The sequence below is a fragment of the Panthera leo genome, chromosome C1, assembly GCF_018350215.1.
Source record: "Panthera leo isolate Ple1 chromosome C1, P.leo_Ple1_pat1.1, whole genome shotgun sequence".
NCBI lineage: Eukaryota > Metazoa > Chordata > Mammalia > Carnivora > Felidae > Panthera > Panthera leo.
The window spans coordinates 61,959,583-61,981,127 of NC_056686.1; the positions used below are offsets into that span (position 1 = coordinate 61,959,583).

At 38.0% G+C, this 21,545-nt stretch overlaps 1 protein-coding gene across 4 annotated transcripts in view; it reads right to left on the bottom strand.

The window, feature by feature from the left end:
- Positions 1-381: 381 nt before the first annotated feature.
- The window catches only part of CRYZ (crystallin zeta), a 35,998-nt gene continuing 14,834 nt past the window's right edge, over positions 382-21,545 (bottom strand). The window contains exons 5-10 of one of the 4 annotated variants that reach the window (XM_042952351.1): positions 20,177-20,228; positions 15,830-15,979; positions 12,657-12,758; positions 12,461-12,556; positions 1,041-1,134; positions 382-717 (exon numbers count right to left, since the gene is read on the bottom strand). In XM_042952351.1, the coding sequence (XP_042808285.1) occupies positions 524-717; positions 1,041-1,134; positions 12,461-12,556; positions 12,657-12,758; positions 15,830-15,979; positions 20,177-20,228 (688 nt within the window). In that variant the 3' untranslated portion in view covers positions 382-523. Of the gene's footprint in view, positions 718-951; positions 1,135-10,920; positions 12,046-12,460; positions 12,557-12,656; positions 12,759-15,829; positions 15,980-20,176; positions 20,229-21,545 lie in introns of those variants that run through there. The other 3 variants (XM_042952352.1, XM_042952353.1, XM_042952354.1) reach the window with 3 other exon arrangements.

The following is a 21,545-nucleotide window of genomic DNA, read 5'->3' on the forward strand; positions in this document are numbered from 1 at the left end:
CTGGACCTTTGTTTTCATTAATACAGAAGGTTAAATTTTGGCTCTCTGAATTACTGAAATATAAAAAACACAAACACACACATACACATCCCATTATAAACAATAGCAAAATCAATTTAATATGTGATATAACTCAATCATGCAATGCAAATAATCAGCAGGAAAGAATAATATAAACACAAGACTGAGGAAGATCCAGTATTCCAGATTTTAACAAAAGAGATATGATTGCCTATAAACAACATTTTCCATTTATAGCATATAATTAAATAACTTATGTGGCAATTAAATTACATGCCAATTAAATAGAATTGCAAGCCTTAATAAAACAAGTTAAAAACAAATGGAAGTTATTACTGAAGCACATCAATTGCTTTTTTCCTACTAAGTTGAATTGACATCTAAAAATTAATACTTACCTGTGTTATATACTTTCTGTATTTAGAATAGAAGTTTAAAAATTAGACAGTTACAGGTTTTTCAAGCTAAAATTAAGTAAGGTTATGACGTCTGGATGTTTGTTTCATTCAAGTAAAATAATAAAGGAAAATGAATGTTTTAATTCATCGGTTTTACTTTTATTTTCTTCAAAATTCCATTTTTTTCCTCTTAACCATCCAGAGTGAGATTTTCTTTGAAGCAAGATGGCAGGTACCCAGAGCTGAGCTTTGACAGTATACAAAGCCAAATTTTTCATACTTGATCCAAGTGTTAAATCTGCAATTTACAGTTAATGTACCAACATGTTTACATACCTCTGTGGTATGTAAACCATAATACAGTTTAAACTTCAAATTAAATATATATATATGTATATATATGTGTGTTATATGTGTGTGTGCATATATATATATATATGTAAATTGCAATACAGTTTCAACTTCAAATTAAATATATATGTAATATACATCGTGTGTGTGTGTGTGTGTGTGTAATACTTGAGATATAGCATTATTTGTAATAATACTTGATAACCAAGTATTGTTTCTGGGAGATGTGCCTCTCCCTTGTTTGTGGTTGTGCAGGGTTATGTTGCATACCTGAGGCTTCATATGCTTCAGTGAGTTTAGATAAACACTGACCAGGATTACTGGGAGCAAAAGATCCATCTGTCCACTTGAACCTCCTTTGTACCTGTCCAGAGAAAAAATATAGAGTACACTAAACCTAACTAAGGTTATTATGGTCTGGTTGTTAGAGTACCACATTGCCCTCATCCTGTCTTTTCTTCCTACTTTGCAATGTACTTGAGAAAACTGAAAAATCGTAATGGATCAATTTACAATATTTTATTTTCTAAAATTCTCTTTTGCGTGTTTACGGTGCAGAGCCCCCTTCTCCTCTGATAGGAGAGCTAGGCAGTTACCTGAATCTAGTTCAAAAAGGTTATATAAAAAGGGGCCCCTGGGTGGCTCAGTTGATTAAGCGACTGACTTCAGCTCAGGTCATGATCTCACACTCTGTGAGTTCAAGCCCTGTGTTGGGCTCTGTGCTGACAGCTCAGAGCCTGGGGCCTACTTCGGATTCTGTGTCTCCCACTCTCTCCGCCCCTCCCCAGCTCGTGCTCTCTGTCTCTCAGAAATAAATAAACGTTAAAAATTTAAAAAAACAGGTTATGTAAAAAGAAATTGTAATAAGAGGCATACTCTGCTTTCCAAATCCTTGTTTTCTCTTAATCTATGTAAGGCATACCCAAAATAGACAGGTAAAGAAAGAAAAAAGTTGTCTTTATGGAAGAAACAAAACAAAAAGCCTTAAAAACATATATTCATAATAAATATAAGTGGAGCTATAAATACAACTTGATATAGCAAAGCTTGCAGGTAGGAAAAACCTAACTGGCCATTATAATCCTTCACTCCCCAAACACTTGAATGCCTGCCCTCTACAGCGCTATTAGGTTTTATTCCTCACCTCAAGAAACTTAAGTTCTAGTGCAAAAAAGTTAAATCAAAAGATAAAAACATTCACTCCTCCTGATTAGCAACTGCTTATCCTACTGAGCTTCAGCTATTCCATGCTCTTCCCTAGCTTGTGGTTTACAGCAATTTGCTTTCGTTAAGTTTCAGTGATATCTGATTAGTAGCTGCTCCCACATTCTATCTACCGTCCAGAGGGAAAAATGCCTTGCTCATCTTCCAAACACTGCACACAGGGATATAGTGAGATCATCTTGTGATTAATCAAATGCTTAATTCCTGAATATATATGGAGAAAGGGCAATAACGGGACATAAATGGCATGAACAGGAGTACAGGCGGGAAAGTTCTGGGTTTGAAGGGCAAGTGAGAGGGGGCAGCTCAGCGGCACATGTTTCATTTGATTGGCTAGAGCCTCAGTGGGCAGATGACATGGTGAAAGGAAGACTGGAAACTGGAGGTTGACTACAGGTTTGATGCAGGGCTAGGTTTCATTGAGTGATTCTGTAGATGGATGGTGTCCGTACTAGTTGAGGGTATTCCAGTCACCACCTAGGCCTGGTGGAATGCGAGGGCTGGTTATGGCTAACCCACTGAAGAGCAATGAGGGATCAAATGAGTGGAAGGACTGAATGCAGTCAAAGAACAGGTATATTTAAAAATGTTTTAAAGGACTTTAAACTACCTCTGCTTTGGAAACTGATTTCTTCACTGTCTAGTCACTTTAGAAAGGTGTGTTAAATTAAATCTTCCCAGTCCTCGCCACCCCAGGGGCTGGAAGTGAGGTCACAATAATAGTAATAACACAAATCCTATTATTTCAAGTGAGTCCAGTGTCTGGCCTAGGGCATCCAGCTCCCTGAAAAATCTTCCCCAAGTATTTCTAGGGGATCCAGAGCTGTCTAGATCATGGCTCTTTCCCTGGTCCTATGGCTGCTGCTTTTCTTCTGTGTACCCCTGTCCTCCAGTCAGCCTCTGACATGCCTCTAGGAAAAACAGGCACAGTGCTAGGATCCCACTGGCTGCAAATTCCCCATTCCTTGGTCAAACCATAGTGTTTGGAATTTACATCTGAAAAATGCATTATGAACATAATTTCATGCAGAAGTTAAGGCACATTCCACAAATCAGTGCATAATAAATATTTATTAACTTATTCAATAAATGTTTGCTTACCAGTGAGGTACAGAGACAGATTTAGGAAATAAAAGACAGAGTCCCTTCACTCAAGAAATATATGCCATTCTCGTCAGGAAAGCAGACACATCAATAGTAAACTGCAATGGTGTAAGGTGTGCTTTTTTGTTACCATGTTTATATGAGGCATCTGTGTGTGTGTGTGTATGTGTGTGTGTGTGTGTGTGTGTGTGTGTGTGTGTGTGTACTCACCTTCTTCCAAAAAGAAATGACTACCCTAGGCAGGGTGGCAAGTGTTCAGGTTTATTTCAGGAACAGAGTGGAAGGGTGCTTAACTCCGATTAGGGGTGGTCAAGGAAGATTGTCTGCAGAATGCTATCGTATTTAGTAGGGCTTCAGATTCCATGTGCTGCCTTCACATCTTTGAGACTCACAGGGCCCTGAAGGCTTAGCTGTGAGTTCCCCTACTCTTGCCAGAAATGTCCCTGACCTGGTGGGAAAGGCTCCCCACCCTTGTTCCTCTGTCAGCTGGGCTGGTTGTGACCCGTCCTGTCCTCAGCAAAATGAGCTGGACCTCTCTGCCAGCCTGTAAAACTCTTCAAACCCATCACATTCCCCAGTGGGAGCCAGGGGGTACCCTACCCTCTTGTTACTACAAAGCCGACCTCCCAAAGTGCCTTTTGATTCATTTGGCTCCCAAGTACAACTACCCATGTGGCCCTCTCTGGCATTCAGTGCCCTTTCCCCTGGGCTGTGGGTGTATATGACAAGTAACTGTTGCCAACCTCACCTGGCCAGTGTTGGGTGTTGCGTGTTTGGCCTTCTCACACTATTTCGGGTGGAGGAATCCCTCCTTCACCAGCAAGGTGGAAAGGAGGTGCTCAGAACAGTCATGTTGGAGGAGTTTTGAAGGATGAATAAGATTTACATAGGTGGAGACATGGAAGAAAGCATGTCAGAAGAGAGATACAAAAGAGTATGATGCATTTAAGGAAGGACAAGCAGATTGGTAGGATGGAGAGATAGTGAGGGTAGAGGCTAAAGAGGGAGTGCCATTTGTGAGAAGGTAAAGAGGTTTTTTGTTTGTTTTTTTGTTTTGTTTTGTTTTTCCTGAAACAACATTAAAGGATTTTAATGAGACATTTCACAAAGATCACTCTAGTACTGTGTGGCCAATGGATTCAAAGTAGGGCCAGAATAAAGGCCAAGCAGCCAGTGAGAACGCCATGATAGAAAGTCAAGCAGGAAGCAACGAGAGCTAAGACCAGGTTCTGTAGGTACAAAGAATGGAAGCCATTCAGGTTCCTGGCCCATAGGATGCAGTACTGAGGACAAAGGAGGGGGAAGAATTGGAAATGACTGCTAGACTTGGGTAGCCAGGTACAAGCTGTCTTCATTCACTGAGTTAGGACATGCAAGAAGAGGAACAGGTTTGAGATTGGGAAGAATCCAATTCTGGACATATTGATTTTGAGATGTCTGTGGAACATCCAAGCACTGTCCAGTGGATGGTTCATCCTATGGATCTTAGAAGAGGCTAGAGATAAAGGTTTGAGTGCACAAAGGTGATACTGATGCCTGGGCTCTGATGCAAGTCAAGAGGAACGTACAGAGAAAAAAAGTCTCAAAGTAAAGCATGCCAACATTTAAAAGGTGAATGGAAGAAGAGATGTTTACAAAGGAAACTGCAAAGAAACCAAGGGTATCAGGAGAATGTTGTTCTGGAAGTCAGGATAGGAAAGAACCTGGGGTGTTTATATACTTAGGGAGATGATGAAGCAACAGGATTCAGGAATATTCGACAGAGCAAGGTTCATGAAGAGGTCAGAGCAAAAGGATTCAGAGAAAAGATGGAGAAATTAATGCTTAATAAACAGAATGGTCATCACTTCCAATGAAAGAGATGAAGACAAAGGATACAAATAAACTTGTAAGTATAAATAGCTTAATGTTTTCTTCATTGTGAAATAAAAATTCCAGATAAATTGCCTACCACTGGGTGGAACAAAACTGAAAAACAGTGCTCCTCATTTAGTTAGCCAGCAGGCTGACGATAAAGAGGCAAAGAATTCTAGCAACTTAAGAGTTTTCATTTATGTGGAAATGTAGTTTGATAGACATAAAAAGGAACATAATCTGAGAAGCACTTAGAAGCTATAGTGATAGGTCTATAAACAAGACTATGTGAAGCCAGCTAATAAACTCAAACCTACTTTAGGATAAAAGAAACTGCAAGACATGTAAAAACCCAAATTGTATGGATACACTGTGAAACAGAATTACAGTGTTAATTCCTAAGCAAAATATTTCACCAAATAATACATGGGTACAATTTTGTTACAATGCATTTGTCACACCTACTAAAAATGCTTTGATTACAACTGATGCTTACAATTGGATTTCAAATGTGATGTTGCAATCAAAATAAACATCCAAGACAAATTGATAAGCCTAAGTTATTCTTGTTTTTTTTTATTAACCCTAATTTAAATCTGAGAGTTCATTACTAAAAATGTACATACAAAGCTTTCCCAAGATCAGATAGTTCTCATCTGAAGAATATTTTATCTTTTCAAAACAAAATGGACTATTTTCTGAGGACAACTTATTATCTCAAAAACAAGAATAAAATAAGTAAATCATTACAATCCACTTAGTGCAAATTTAACACAAATGCACTGCAATAATTTTTTAACAAGCATGTCATAAGAATAAATCATAAATTACCAACACAGATAAAAACGAATTCTGAATGTGCAGGCATACAATTACAGATGGTTCATGGTAAGATACATACTTGTACTCTGAAACTTAGTCATTTGTTTTGGTGTTTTTATATTAAACTCTTTAGAACCTAATATTTATTATATAAGGAAGAATTTCTCTTAAATAAAATTTAGCTGTTGGTTTGTCAGAAATAACTTTTGTTCAAAAATATTTGAAAATGTTGAAAAAATAAAAGTGTTGGGGGAAAATCTTTATAACTCCACCACTAAATCAGAACCTTCTGATAAGTATCTAACAGACATCTCTTGAAATGCATAATTAACTGCAGTGAAATAGAACTGGAATTATACATATTTTGTATTTGCTCTTTAAACTTAATATTCCTAATACTGTGTCCTGAACATCTATCTTTCCATGCTAATAGCTAAAGATCTACCTGATCATTATAATAGCTACATTGTATTGTGCTATACAAATATATTAGCTTTTTAATGACTTAACTGATGAAAATCTGGGTTGTCTCCAATATTTTGTTATAATTAGCTATGCTGCAGTGAAAACAACCTTGACATATGCCTCTATAGACATGTCTATCTCGTTAGAATAAATTCCTGCAGTGGAATTAGTGGGTCAAAGAGGATCCACATTTTAAACTTAAGGACATTACCTACCTGCTGTCCAGAACAAAAGCAATTTCATACTTCCATCCATAGTCCATGAGTGCCCATTTCTTGAGTTACCAATGAGGGTGAACAACTCTTTCTCTAGGTTTGCTGCCATATGCATCTATTGTTGAATGGGTTATCCACTCATTTTCATTCTCTTCGAGGGTGTTCATCATTTAATATAGAATTTTTTTAAGATGATTCATCTTTATGTGTTATTATGGATTTTTTTCTACTTTTCCTATTTTGTTCTTTGATAGTTTGGGCTTCTGAGTAATGGTGTAAGGGGATGTTCACCTCTCAAGATTATAAAAAAAATACTCTACCATCTGTTTGTTGTATATAATTTTATTTATTATATTCAAGTTTTTGAACCATCTCAAAGCCTATTGTCAACCACAAAAGTGAGAAGCATTTCTAGACTCTCTTTTGTTCCACTGATCTTGGACTAATATTTTAGTAACTCTAACTTGGGAAAAAAATTTTCATATCTGCTGGCACTCGTTCCAACTTTTTAAGTATTTTTTTAATGTGTCTGGCTATCTGCCTACTTTTTTTTCCCCACAAAAAAAGCTTTGGAAACATTTTTTCAAGATTCTAAAAAGTCCTATTGAGATTTTGGTATGAATTACGTTGAATTTCCAGAGTACAAGAGGAAAATCTGTACATGAATCTGATCAAGAAATCTTTAAGTATTCCATTATGTCCTCCAGGAGTTCTGTAGTTCTCTTTTTAAGGGTCCTGTATGTTTCTTGTAAATTTGGTCACTTATATTTCACTGCTTTTTAAATTTAAGTAGTATTTCTATTGCTAATAGATCTTTCTCCAATATATTTTCTGATTGATCAGGTTTATATTAATTTTTGTAGATTTCTTTATTATTTTTTTAATTTTTTAACATTTATTTATTTTTGAGACAGAGAGAGAGAGAGTATGAATGGGGGAGGGTCAGAGAGAGAGGGAGACACAGAATCTGAAACAGGCTCCAGGCTCTGAACTGTCAGCACAGAGCCTGACACAGGGCTTGAACTCACAGACTGCAAGATCATGACCTGAGACGAAGTCAGACACTTAACCGACTGAGCCACCCAGGCACCCCAATTTCTGTATATTTATTATGCAATTAGCTACCTTTTTGAACTCATAAGTTTGAACTCTTTCCATTTATTCTCTTATATTCTCCAGGGTTATTATAATATAACTGTAAATAATGATTCTTCTGTATGCTCCCTTCTAATATCTGTATGTGTGACTTCTAAAAATTTTAAAGGATAGGGGCGCCTGGGTGGCTCAGTCGGTTAAGCAGCCAACTTCGGCTCAGGTCATGCTCTCGCGGTCCGTGAATTCGAGCCCCACGTCGGGCTCTGTGCTGACAGCTCAGAGCCTGGAGCCTGTTTCAGATTCTGTGTCTCCCTCTCTCTGACCTTCCCCTGTTCATGGTTTCTCTCTGTCTCAAAAATAAATAAACGTTAAAAAAAATTTTTTTTTAAATAAAAAAAATTTTTAAAGGATATATTTTATTACTAGTAGTTTTTAAGGGCATCTGGGTGGCTCAGTCAGTTGAGCGTCTGACTTCGGCTCAGGTCATGATCTCATGGTTCGTGAGTTCAAGCCCTGTGTCAGGCTCTGTGCTGACAGCTCAGAGCCTCGAGCCTGCTTCGGATTCTGTGTCCCCCTCTCTCTCTGCCCCACCCCTGCTTGTGCTCTGTCTCTGTCTTTCAGAAATGAATAAACACTTAAAAAAAAACGAGTAGTTTTTATTAATTTGGCATAGATCTAATAAAAACTATCAGTAAATAAACTTAGCTCTTTTGGTTAGTTTAGGAAAATATTACTTTGATCTTTCTGTTTTCTTTGGGGTGGCACACTATAATTCAAAACTCGTATTTTTCTTTCTTTTGTTTGCTATATCTTTTTTTTTCTCATCTCTTTCTCCACATTTTTAGAGTGATCAAATTTACCCATATGACCATTGAAGTTCAGTAGCGTCAGTTATGCTGATTTATTCCTTGTATGGGAATTTGCTTTGGGGGTTTGCTTTTATTTTATTTTTTCATATTTCAGGATGCTTCCCTTTCATTCCTCCTCTATTTCAACTTACTCCTTCTTTATGCCTAATAAAAATGAAAGACTATTTGTTTAAACACTTCTTTATGCAAGACAGAGCACTAAGTACTTCACAGACTTGAACTTGTTAACTTTCTACAAACGCTAAGGTAGATATTACTCCTGTGTTATGTGTGAGGAAACTGAAACTGAATGACTAGTTAATTTGCCCAGGACTCTACAGCTGGTCAGTAGGAAAGCCAGGATTTAAAGCCAGGTCATCTGCCTCCACAACCCATGCTTTTAACAACACTACCAGACAGTTAGTTTCACATGCCCTTGCGTCTGTTCATAGGGGAGTTCAGTTCCTTTCAGATCTATACCTGGAATGAGGTGGCCTCAAAAATACCTTGAGTCAATTCCACTGCCTGCTGCACTAATGCAGGAGCATCTTCTGCTCCAATTCTTAGATAATTTGCCATTGCTCAAGTCAGACAAATGTTCTCTGTCCAAGGGTTATACACCTTCCAGCATTTGTTACAATCTAGGGATTCTCCACCCTCCACCCATTAGCAAGATTTTCTCTGTGGTGACTGTACACTCAGGGGCGCAAAGTCCCCCTCACTCCTGAGTCTGCAGGTGTACCCCAAACTGAAATCTGTAGTTTCTATCATGCAGGTGAAAGAAAGGGGCAGGGGACTACTGAGGGGGTGGGCATAGATCTCAATTCTAGCTAGCTCAGATGATGTCTGGGCAGCAGGGACTTGATTTTCTAGGTAGTGTAGCTCCTGTGCCCTGAGTTTGAGGCAGTGACTGAGTTGGAGCTTTTTACTAACTTCTCTCCAGCTAATTTGGGTCAATGAATCAAATGACGGACACTGGAGTTACTATAAATTCCCAGTGGATTCTGGCACAGGGTTTCTTCTTTAGTTTCTAGTACTGTTATAATCTTTGTACGAATTTTTGCACGAAGCTGGGAAAGGATAACCAGGGATTACCAATCTCTGGCATGTTTAACATGTTTAACAAGCATCTGTATCACACAGCAGGTTTGTGATTTGATTTAGGTTCACTTTTCTTTTTTTTTTTGAGAGAAAGGGAGAGTGTGGGTGCGTGAGTGGGGGAGGGGCAGAGAGAATCTTAAGCAGGCGTGGGCTCAATCTTATGACCTTGAGACCATGACCTGACCCGAAATCAAGAGTCAGAAGCTTAACCAACTGAGCCATCCAGGTGCCCCTAGACTCACTCTTAAAGAGTATACATAGACTGTCTTCATCAACACCTAACAGTCTGACTCACTCACCAAAGTGAATCTAGATCACTTTTTATGATATAACATTTCTGGGCTCTCGTCTTGGATATAGGAAGTTCCCCAAATATGAGCTATTCCTAAAGCCCTATAGTGAAACTGTCCTATGGAAATTTTCAAATGACGTATTTTTTAAAAATCACCATGCTAAAAAATGGTAGTGTTGGAAAAAGAATTAAGGATTGATCTGAGGTGTTTTCCCATCTATGAGACGTGGTTGAGGAGGCAGAGAGAGCCAGGTCAAAGCAACCTGATAGGTTTTGCTATTCTTTAGTGTTATCTTGCACACAAAAAAAGCTCTTTACACCATGAATTGTGGAAGTCCCTTGGCACATAGAATTTCTTGCCTGAGTAAAGCTGAGCTAAGGACATTATAAAATGCTACCTCTTGGGGCACCTGGGTAGCTCAGTCAGTTAAACATCTGACTTTGGCTCAAGTCATTATCTCACGGTCTGTGGGTTCAAGCCCCGTGTCAAGCTCTGTGCTGACAGCTCGGAGCCTGGAGCCTGCTTCGGATTCTGTGTCTCCCTTTTTTTCTCTCTGCTCTTACCCTGCTCACACTCTGTCTCTCAAAAACTAAGCATTAAAAAATTAAGAAAAAAATTGAAATGCTACTCCTCCACCCCCCCTTTTAGAAGCACCCAAGTTTTGTACTTCTATGGCCAAAGCTACTCTGGATAGAGGCAGGTAACAAATGCATCAAAAATATTAAATGTGTAACTAGAAATCTCATGCTACATTAAGTGCCCTTCATCTGTGTTCTTATGTCACTCCCTTGTGATGATTGGTTTTACGTATCAATGTAATGTCACCATGTTTTATTTATGTGCTTACAAAAAGTCACCACATGACTCTAGGTAGATTACCCTCATAACGCAGATGGGCTGCATGCAATCGGTCAAAAGTCTTAAGAACAAAAACTGAGGTTTCCCAGAGAAAGAATTCAGCAATATAGAAACTCTGTTGGCCTACCCTATAGATTTAGACTTATCAGTCCCCATAGCTGCATGAGAAAATTCCTTAAATCTCTTTATACATACGCATGTGTGTTTGTACATATATAGGAGGCTGTGCTCATATAAAGAAAAACAGGAAAAAAATAACAATCAAACCTCATTTCCTTGCACATAACATTGATGGCATTTATTTAGTATAGATAAAGACTTCCAACACAGAACACTGTTAGGAATTAATCATTAGGAACTATGTAAGAGATGTGATGTAAGGCAAGTATTATATAAAGATGAAATAGATAAAGTTTTTATTTTTCTACAATATTATTTCTATTCTTTCCACTGCAAGTTACCATGCTATGAAAACAAAAGCCGCCCACTCTTAATATGTCAAATTTGTTTAGTAATTTAAAGAAAAATATATGACTCCCATCACACAGATAATTCTAAATTTACTTTGAAAATCAAATCATCAAGAAGTATCTATCTGGAGAGACTATGGACCTACTATCACATTATAACAAAGATAAGGCTGCTATCTTCACAGAATATATGGATAATTAGTAATCAACCATTAACACAGTGAATGTTCTAATATTTGGGGAAATATTGGAAAACTATTTTTTAAAAAACAAATTTCTGTGGACATTGTTTATCTTGCCAATGAGATTAGTTTGGAAAAGGGGTCTTGTTTAGTTTAGAAAATCTTCAGAGTCCAATAGAGTTCTGGGCTGAACATATACTGAAGATCCTTTACAAGCACAAATAGGCTTGGAAATCACGCAGTCTTACTTTGAATTAGCTTGCTTTAGTCCAAGGTATGGAATTAATGATCAAGTACTAGGAATTTCTGTAATGTACCCAATGCCAAATGGCTACTAACATTCTACTTCCTACTATGATGACTCCTTGATTAGAGCTCGGTGGGAGGCATAAAGCATATTGTGAACTATAAAATAAATTGTACTCCAATTTATTCCAGATCTCTAAAGCTAAATCTTGTTTTTCGATATAAGAAACTCACTATTTTAGCAGAAGTAGTATAAGTAAAACTGGGGCAGGAAACTTCTAATTGCACAAGAAATACATGAAAGACTTAATCATTCTAAGAGAAGAATCATTTTCCCAGTAGCCCCACTGCTATGGATGATATTTTCATGAGCCTGGGCCACCTTCTCCAATGAATACTGAGAACCTATTACAGGTTTCAGCCAACCAATTTCCATTCCAGCTTGAAGGGCCGCTGCATATTGCCTAAATTCCTCCTAAGTGAAAGAAAAAGGTATGTCTGTAGAAGAACATACGACCTAAGTTTCAGAAGCACTAGAAATTTTCAGATTCTAAGAGTTAGAACATAAACGGTTTCTTACAAATATGTGGCTTTTGTCAACTTGTCCAGAACTACAGAAAAAGTAGTTCTATATAGAATAACCATAAGCCCAATTTGTCTGAGACAGTGTCAGTTCACAAAATACCTACTGTCCTAAAGTAATTACTAATAGTATGTCTTTTCTCTCTCAAAAGTGTCTTGACTTGGAAAATAAATCACACTGTCACCCTGGTTATCTTATAGTGACTAACACTTAACATACTCATGTAGTCAGATAACTAAGTTTAACATCTGCTTAAACTTTCAGTCTGTCTGACTAGGCAAATTGTCTCAGTGTTTAAGTTACCAAGATCAGAATCACTTCTTTTCCTACCTTAGTTGATGAGTAGAGAGCAACCCCAATTATACTAGATTCCTTTGTCATGGTGTCCCGTGGGTTTATTTCAATAGGACCTCTGCTGCCAACAACCTATTATGAAGAATAACACGTCTATAGTTAAAGATTACTGTAAAATAGTATTAAATTATGGTAAAACTTCAAAGTGGTAAAAAGAAACCAAAATACTTACTATTACTCGTCCTCCACGTGACAGAAGATTCAAATCATTATTAAGATTTACATTAGCTAACATTTCAATGATCACATCAATTCCTTTTTCACCAACAGATTTCTGTGTAATAAAAAAGAACCCAGAGTGAGATAAGAAAACAAGTAAAAAAAAAAAAAAACCCTGTAAAATAGTTATCATAGTCCTATATATTGCAGAAATGTGTTTCAAAAGACATAAATACTACATTTTTAAGACTATAACACAAATTGTTAATGATCTAATTATATACTGAGGATGTAATTCCAAGGTACTAGTCACAACATCTAAAGTGATAAAGATTTATACTAAATAAATTTCACGTGCTTCGACTCGACTATAAAATACTTTTTATTTTATAAATAGTTGAAAATTTTCTGTCTTCAAAATGTATTTTCACAGAGAAAAAAAACAAAAAACAAAGCGTAAATCCCAAAAAGGTTTTCACTTTAAAAAAAAAACAACAAAAAACAAAAGAAAAGCACTGGCTGTCTGGCATTGCAGATTTTTTCTGTGTGTGCATTCAGTTTTGTCCCAAGTGGTTTACAATCAGCTTGGCTACTACTTCTTTTCTTTTGGGTTTTTTCAGAGATCTTGGCCATCCCAAACTGTCTCTTAAGTAAGTTATACATACACACCTTGTATTCATTTTATTCTAACAAAAAAAAAAAATGAATACCTGTGTCAGATATTGTTAAGTACTGGGAATTCAAAGATGGACACAGAGAACTCAAAACACAGCTAGGGAGAAAGATGGAAAATACCGCTGACACAGCTGTGATGGAATGGGCCAAGTGCTGCGTGAGCAGAAATAAACCACAGGTTATGGAGAAAAACAGAGTTACAACCCTGATCATCTGTAATGATCACAGAAAGTTCCACAGAGGTGAGGACCTGGGCCCTGAGGAATGAACAGGAGTCCTGTAAGTAAAAAGGGAGGAAGAAGAGCCAGCGGAACACACATGAGGCATAGTCCCTCCAGACAGAAGAAACAGAAAAGCAAAGAGCTATGGACTGAGAGTCCAGGTCAGGATCAGAAAGTAGCCAAGCAGAGCTGAGGCATGTGTTTGGGAATGGGGGGGGGGGGGGAGGAGGGAAAGGGAGAGAGGTAGAGACTATAAGTTGCTATGGACTGGGAACACACATTGAATGCCACGTTACAGGATCCAGACTTTTGGGGGGCAGGTATCAATTAAGTTTTGTGTCAGACACTGTTTTAGGATACTGAGCTGCAGCAGGTAACAAGAGAGACAAAAATTCCTATCCATATATATATATATATATATATATATATATATATATATATATATTTTAGGAGAACAAATAACTCTGGAGACAGTGAAGATAGAAGGCGATAGTAAGTCAGTTATAAACAAAAGACAAAGCTGGAGAAGATGAAGACTAAACTAAGTCACAATGGAGAACAGAACAAAGAAGATATATTTGAAAGGCATGTCAGAGATGAAACTGATAGAGGGAGGTGATCGGCCTGATGGGTAGGAAGGAGAATGATGATTAAAAGATAGAAATATAAAATAAAACTTGTGACCCTGTCTGGGGGGAGCAGATGAGTGGAGACATCCAGGAGGTCAATGACACAAAGGCAGGGAACTCCCGCCAGAGACAGTGCTGGATACCAGCAGGATGCAGGCACTAACTGACCAGGGGAGATGAGACTGGTCAGGAGGAAGGTCTAGCACCAGGGAGGATGGCAGACCAAGGGGAAAGTCTAAGGAGCAACAACATTTCCAAAAAATCAAGCAGGATGAGGCCTAAGCCAAAAGCAGCAGATGGGTAATTAGGAGCCCACCGGTGACCTCTGACAAGAGGTATAAGTAGCTGGGGTGGAAGCAACATGCGGGGGAAGGTGACGGGAGGTAAGGAAGTAAAAGATGTCCTCACTACTTTCTCAAGTGTGGTGGTAGAGGGTGTGGAGGGTTTGATAAAGGGTTAAGGGAATGGTCTGGAGAATGAGAGAAACTTAAGCAGAAGGAGCCAGTAGAAGACATAGAAGCCATAAGACCTCAAGGTCTTAAGGTCAGATTTCTGCAAAACAAAAACATATTCTTAAAATAACTGAGCATTTTTCATCTTTATAAATATTCTTGGATAATAGTATCAGGCATGAATATTCAATTAATTTTAGGTTTTCTAGATATATAACAAAAGAGTGCCTTTACACAGCTTTTTTTTTTTTTTTTTGGCAAGATGATGTAGTGGTAATACACAAACCCTCACTCATATTTTCCTCAATTTGTAATGACCTAGGTTACATAGTAATCAGTGCCTGGAAAATTCTAATTCTTTCTCAACATGAGCAAGTAGTCTGAGGATTAGGTTGAATTCTGCTCTAGCAATGAAATATATGCAACGAGTAACAAAGCCTACCTCACCACTCTGGTTGTGGTAGTGATTATTCTTCCATGGCATACAATTGACAAGTAAACTTTGTCCCCTAGCTTAGACAGATCCAATTTGTAATCTGTAACTACCTCACCTTCTCTGGAAAATTTAAACCAATAGAAATTATATTAAGAAATTAAGAAAACCTCATGGTTGCCAGAGGTGGGGGTGGGAACTGGGTGAAATGGGTGAATGTGATCAAAAGGTACAAACTTCCAGTCATTAAAAAAAAATAAGTCATGGGGATATAACGTACAGCATGACAACTATAGTTAATAATACTGTATCACAGATTTGAAAGTTGCTAAGAGCATATCTTAAAAGTTCTTATCAGAAGAAAAAAAATTTGTAACTATGTATGTTGATGGATGTTAATGAGACTCAGTGTGGTAATCATTTCACAATATATGATATATACAAATATCAAAAAAAAAAAATTTAAAAGAACACCTCTCAGCTCTAAATACAAAGCTATGACTTTACTCAAAATGTGACTGCATTAAAGAGTACCAATTTTTATAACTAAGACTCTGGAAAGGCTATATTTTATTTGATAAACATAAACAAGTCAAATGAGAGTGAGGTCTGAAAATTAGACATCTCTGCTTTTTTAATTAAAACTTTAAAACACACATAGGCATAAAAAAAGAAAACAAACAGCTTTAAGAGAGTGGTTGCTTAAAAAAGGTTACAAAAAAGTAAGTCTGTCAAGAAACAAAATTTACTTTCATAAAACTGTGGACTAATTTTACCTTAATTTTATCAATATAATTATGTTCTCTGTGGTTAAACACTTCATGGGCTCCATTTTGCAAAACGATGTTTTGTCCTTCCCCGGTACCAGCTGTGCCCAGAACCTTTAAACCATAAGCTCTAGCAATCTGGCATACTGCCAGTCCAACCTGAAAACCAAAATATAAACGCATACTTTCAGATTCTTTGCATCCCTGCAAATATTTCTTAAATATATCTAATAAACTGAAGGTTCCCCTAGGTCCTACCCTATCCTTAAGGAATTTCGAGTCTAAATGAAGAAATAAGAACAACAGCTAACTTTTATTGAGCATTTATAATGTGCCAGGTACCACAAAAAATACTTTCTATGCATTGCTTTATTTTATCCTCACAGTAAGTCTAAGTAGACATGAAGTAGATATGACTAGTGTCCATGTTCTGTAGATGAGAAAACTGAAACTTATATAATGTAAGTGACTTGCCCAGGTCACAGAGATGGGAACAGAACCAAGTCACAGAGCTGGATCAAATCAGTCTGTAGAACTTGAGCCTTTAACCACTGTATCAAAACGTGTACTTAGCATCTGCTTTGCACAGAAGGTACAGAGTTTAAAGCTATTCAAAACATGCTCACTGGCTTCATACTTTCACTGTACATTTAAAGTATTACACAACAAATGTTACACCATTTAAGTGGAAGAGACAGGCGTATGAGCAAATTAACTTATTCATCCATATGATGACCATTAAATGTTTACTATGTGCTAGACATGGTACTTTGTGTAAGAAACATGTTCTAAGAAAGAGGAAAAATAATAAACACAAACAAATAAATGAATAAATTAAATTCAGAAAATAAAAACATGCTGTGAAAAAAACCCCAGCCTATTGTGTTACAAGGAGATAGAGAGAAGGGTTAGTTAGATCATCACCAAAGGCCACTCTGAAGAGATGAGACCTGAGTGAAGTGAGGCATGAGCCATGTGCAGATCTGGAAAGTCTGGTGGAGAATGCTGTAGGCAGAATGGCTGTAGCTCACCTTGTGATGTGGGAATGAGCCTGGGGCATTAAGGACAGAAAGAGGGTCCATGCGGCTTAAAGGCAGGGCACATAGGAGACAGAGCAAGATGTGGCCAGAGGGGTACACAGGGCCTTGCAGGTAAAGGCTCTGGATTATATTTAAGAGATAACTCAGAGCTATCAGACAGGTGCACCTGGGTGGCTCAGTCGGTTAAATGACCGACCAACACTTGATTTTTTCGGTTCTGGTCATGATCTAACAGTTTGTTGAGTTCGAGCCCCACATTGGGCTTCGTACTGACAGCGCTGAGCCTGCTGGGGTTCTCTCTCTCTCCCTTTCTCTCTGCCCCTCCCATGTGCTCTCTCTCTTTCTCTCTCAAAATAAATAAATAAATAAATAAACAAATAAATAAATAAAAAGAACATTTTATATGGGAGACAGAAAGAGGGGAGTGGCGATAGGAGTAAGATGGACCTTCCTCATGGACTGCATCCGAGAAGTGAGGCACAGAGAAAAGTCAAGGCTGTCTCCTGGGTCTCTGGCCAGGTTAACTGGGTAGATTAACAGGGCTGAGGAAGAGTACAGAGAATCAAGTTTGTAAGAGTATCAAGACTCACTCTGAGCAAGCTGAGCTGTATTTGCTCACCTAAGTGAAAATGTGTAGTAATCAGCTGAATAAGCATATGGAGCTGGAAATATAAATTTGAGATTCATCAGTTTAGAGATGGTATTTAGAGCCACAGATTGCACGAAGTAACTAGATCATTACATAAATGTGCTTAGGATAAAGGAGAAATAAACGTATATTAGGAATATGGATAAAAGTAATTATTTAAATTACAGTGCTAGGAAATCTATGTTTGGTTACATGATCTATGAATGGCACAAATAAGTGTCACGTACATTTAGAGCAGGGCTTCTCAAACTTAGCACTATTGACATTCAGGGCTGGACAGTTCTATGATGTGGGTGCGATCCTGTATGTTGAAGGATGTGTAGAGTAGCATGTACCCATTAGAGGCCAGAAGCCCTCCATCCAGTGACAACCGAAATGTCCCCAGACACTGCGCCAGCCAAATGTTCGAGGGGGAGAAGAGATGATGCCAAACCACCCATCGCTGATAACCAATGATTAAGAGGAAGGTAAAATCATGGACTAGGCATGACAGTAAAGAGTTTAAATGAAAAATGATGATAGAAACTGATTAAAATTGTAACAGAATCACAGACTCCCCAGGCCTGAAGTAGACTTTAAAGATTGTATGGCATATGGGAGTGATGAGCCTGAACTCTGTTGGGTTTTGGCAGGGATTTGTTTGATTTAACCAAAACAAACAAACAAAAAAACTCACTGTCTGATGAGAGAGACATTCAATTCCATGAAATACATTATACTACGGAGTTAGCCCTATTGATTTGCTACTTTAAATTAAAAAAAAAAAACAAAAACAAAACAGGCCTGTAATAAAACTACACCTATACTAAAAACTTACTATAAATATATCTCTTCATATTCTACTTTAAAGAAGCACCTAATTGCTGTTCTGAAGGTACTGTTTACTTTATTCTTGTCAACAATTATATCAGCAATACCCCTTTGATAGGTGATATACCGTTAATGTGTCAACTATTTTTCTTCTATTTACTTTGCTGACACTAAAATAGGGCACTCCCCACCAACATATCTGGATAACAACCGTGTTCATAAATTCCACACCATTTTAAATACACACCATAATCCCAAAGGAATTTGCATTAAATGAGGACAGAAAGTACAAACAGAAGCAAGACAAAACCCAGTACTATTTCCCTGTGGTAGGGCAGGGAGGATCAGAAGCGCTTCACACACCAGGCCACCAGCCTATCCCTGCCAGCCAAGGATTTAACAAACTCAGCCAGCTCAGAGAACAGTATGGATTTTGCCTTAAAAAAAAAAAAAAATCATGGTGAAGCGACTGAGCTTTTTACAAGAGGGTGAAGGGAATAAAAAGATTTTCTTTAAACTCTTCTCTCCCCTTCCTACTGAAACCTCTCTCTTTTATACAGAGCACAAGGTTAGCTCTCTCAAAGCCAAAGCAATTTAAATAAATGCATGTTTGACAGATCCTTTAGTTATTTTGGGTGAAATTTAATTTAACCCAAAAATAGCCTCTTCAGTGAAGGTATGCAATGGGAAGTTTTGACAAGGTATATCTGTCATATTTTCTCAAGCCCCCAAAAGACATTCTTGGTCTTTTCAGGAAATAGTCTGATCTGTGACATCCTTCAGAATTGATCTATTTGAGGTAGACAGGAAGCTAAGTGTGGTACCTCGGGCTTCATCTCTCTAAAGTAACAGAAACACAATGGGCTGAATTCTCTGTTTGTACCACCTGGCCACCTTTAGCCATTAATTCACATTTTCAGGATGCCACTCATTATGCTGGGTACAATGTGCCATTTTTAATAGGTTACTTGTGTCGATTTACTCTGCAGAATACATAATGCTCTGAAAGGGTTAACCAGCTTCCTCAAGGTTAGCCATGGAGCCCCAGGAACTGTATTTTAAAAATGTGAAATCTCATCTCCAAAATTTCTAAAGCCTCTACATGCAGGATAGAGGTCATGTGGATTTCTTGTTAAATTCCAACCTCAGAGCTCTAACTTTTCCTCTAAGCTCCTCAGAGGCAGACTGACAGCCGGTTTCTTGAAGAAGCTTCTGACAGCCCAGTGTTGGGTTATTTCACTGAAGGGCTTATTTTAAAGTTCTCCGTCCTCTCCCCACCTCCCCACATTAGCATTTTAAGCCACGGGTTGTGGAGTTAAGGACACAGCTGTACACTGTGCCTTCCATGAATGTCATCAAAGCGCAGCGGGCGAGCAGTAGAAGGAAGATAGAAGGGCCTCAGAATTCACAGTGCAGCTTTGCAGTGCTGTCTGGGGCAATGCAGGTAAAGCTTTAACGAACCTTAGTTTCCTTATCTAAGGGAATAAGGAATTAATATTAACTTTAAAAAACTGTTTCAAATTCTAAATAAATATTATTATAACATAGGCTACTTGAAGGCAAAAACAAAGCCAGTTTATCTTGGTCCACACCCAACACAGGTGGAAAACCTAATACACACATTTTTAATGGGGTGGTCTGTTGAATCTATTAACCAAGAAATGCTAAACTAATGACAAGGAATCACCTTCAGAAGATAGAACTTAAAAAAGCTTTACTACAAAAAGGAATATTTATTGACTATAAATATTGACTATGTTTATAAATTTGGCTTTTAAAAATGACTTAAAAGAAATATAATGTGAAACCCATTAACAAAATCTCATTTAAAAATAAACTTAAAAAACAAATACTTACTCCTCCACTAGCCCCGTGAACCAGAACACTTTCTCCAGCTTTCACACGGGCACTGCAAAAGAAGGCATGATCATCACCTCACTTTGAAGCTAATTAACCCAGGAGTTTGTCATTCTTAAGAAAACTCTACCCTCAGTTCAGCTAACACTTCCCCAAATAGGAAGCTCATTCTACTTTACAGCCCCAAATTTTCTCCAGGTTTCAGAGGATCAAACAATGGCTCTTCAGAGCCACAAACAAAAGACAACCTTAAATTTATTTATGCATTCAACAAACGTTTACTGGGAATCTGTTATGTGCCAGGCACTGTGCTGCATGCCTGACTCTCGAATTCATTCCCCCAGAAAGTGTCTCAAAACAGGCTTTTTATAGCCTAATTGTTATTCTGTGGCCCGGGATAATGTCCAAGTAAACACAGAAGTCAGATTATTTAAGGAAACATTTTCCTTCTCTGTGCCTTTGAACATCAGGTTGTATAACCTCTAAGCCTGCATTTCAGAGAGCAACGCTGAATTGGCATGGTAGGAGAGTAAGAAGTACGATAAATCCTGTCACAAAGGTTTCTATGTCACCCCCAAAATGTCTAGATCCTCTGGTGAAATGACACATTCTTTTTAATTCTGGTTCATACTACTACTTTTCTATTATACCAAAAATAAGGCACAGGCAGCGAGACAGACAGGAGATGCTTTATTATTCCAGATGGACAAGTGCTAATGTCACAATCCAGCAGCTGTTCTATGATCCAGATCTGACTCTCAGGAGATCTCTTCCTTCCTAGAACAATAGGGTGGCTGCACCATACAGACATTGTGGTCAGACATCTGGGAGTAAGAACAAAATAACCCTGGGTCCTGCTCAAGGCTCTATGCTAACAGCCGACAAATGGCAATTGTGAGCAGTAAATGAAGCTTTTCCCAATACTCTTGCTTAGAGATAAGGAGACTGAGGGCAGTGAGTTAAATGGAGAGTCTGAAATGATAAACTTAAGATAACTATCACCAAAACACTTTGATACTTTAAAAAGTAAAACATAAATAAATGTAAGAGAAAGAATAACTAACGTTATACTGTGGGATATGAAATACTTTTCCCAGTAACGTTTTTAAAAAACTTACAAACAAGCCCTCAAACACTAAAAGCACATTCTCCCTAAAACACTGGGCTTGGGGTGGGGTGGTGAAAAAGCAGGCTAACGCTCTTCTGGATGCCCACTGCTCTGATCCTTCGACCCTTGCACAGAGTCACTGTGATGGTTAATTTTATGTGTCAACTTGGCCTGAGCCATGGGGCCAGATATTCGGTCAAACATTATTCTGGATGTCTCTGTGAAGGGCCTCTTCCAATCAGCTGAAGGCTTTAATAGAAC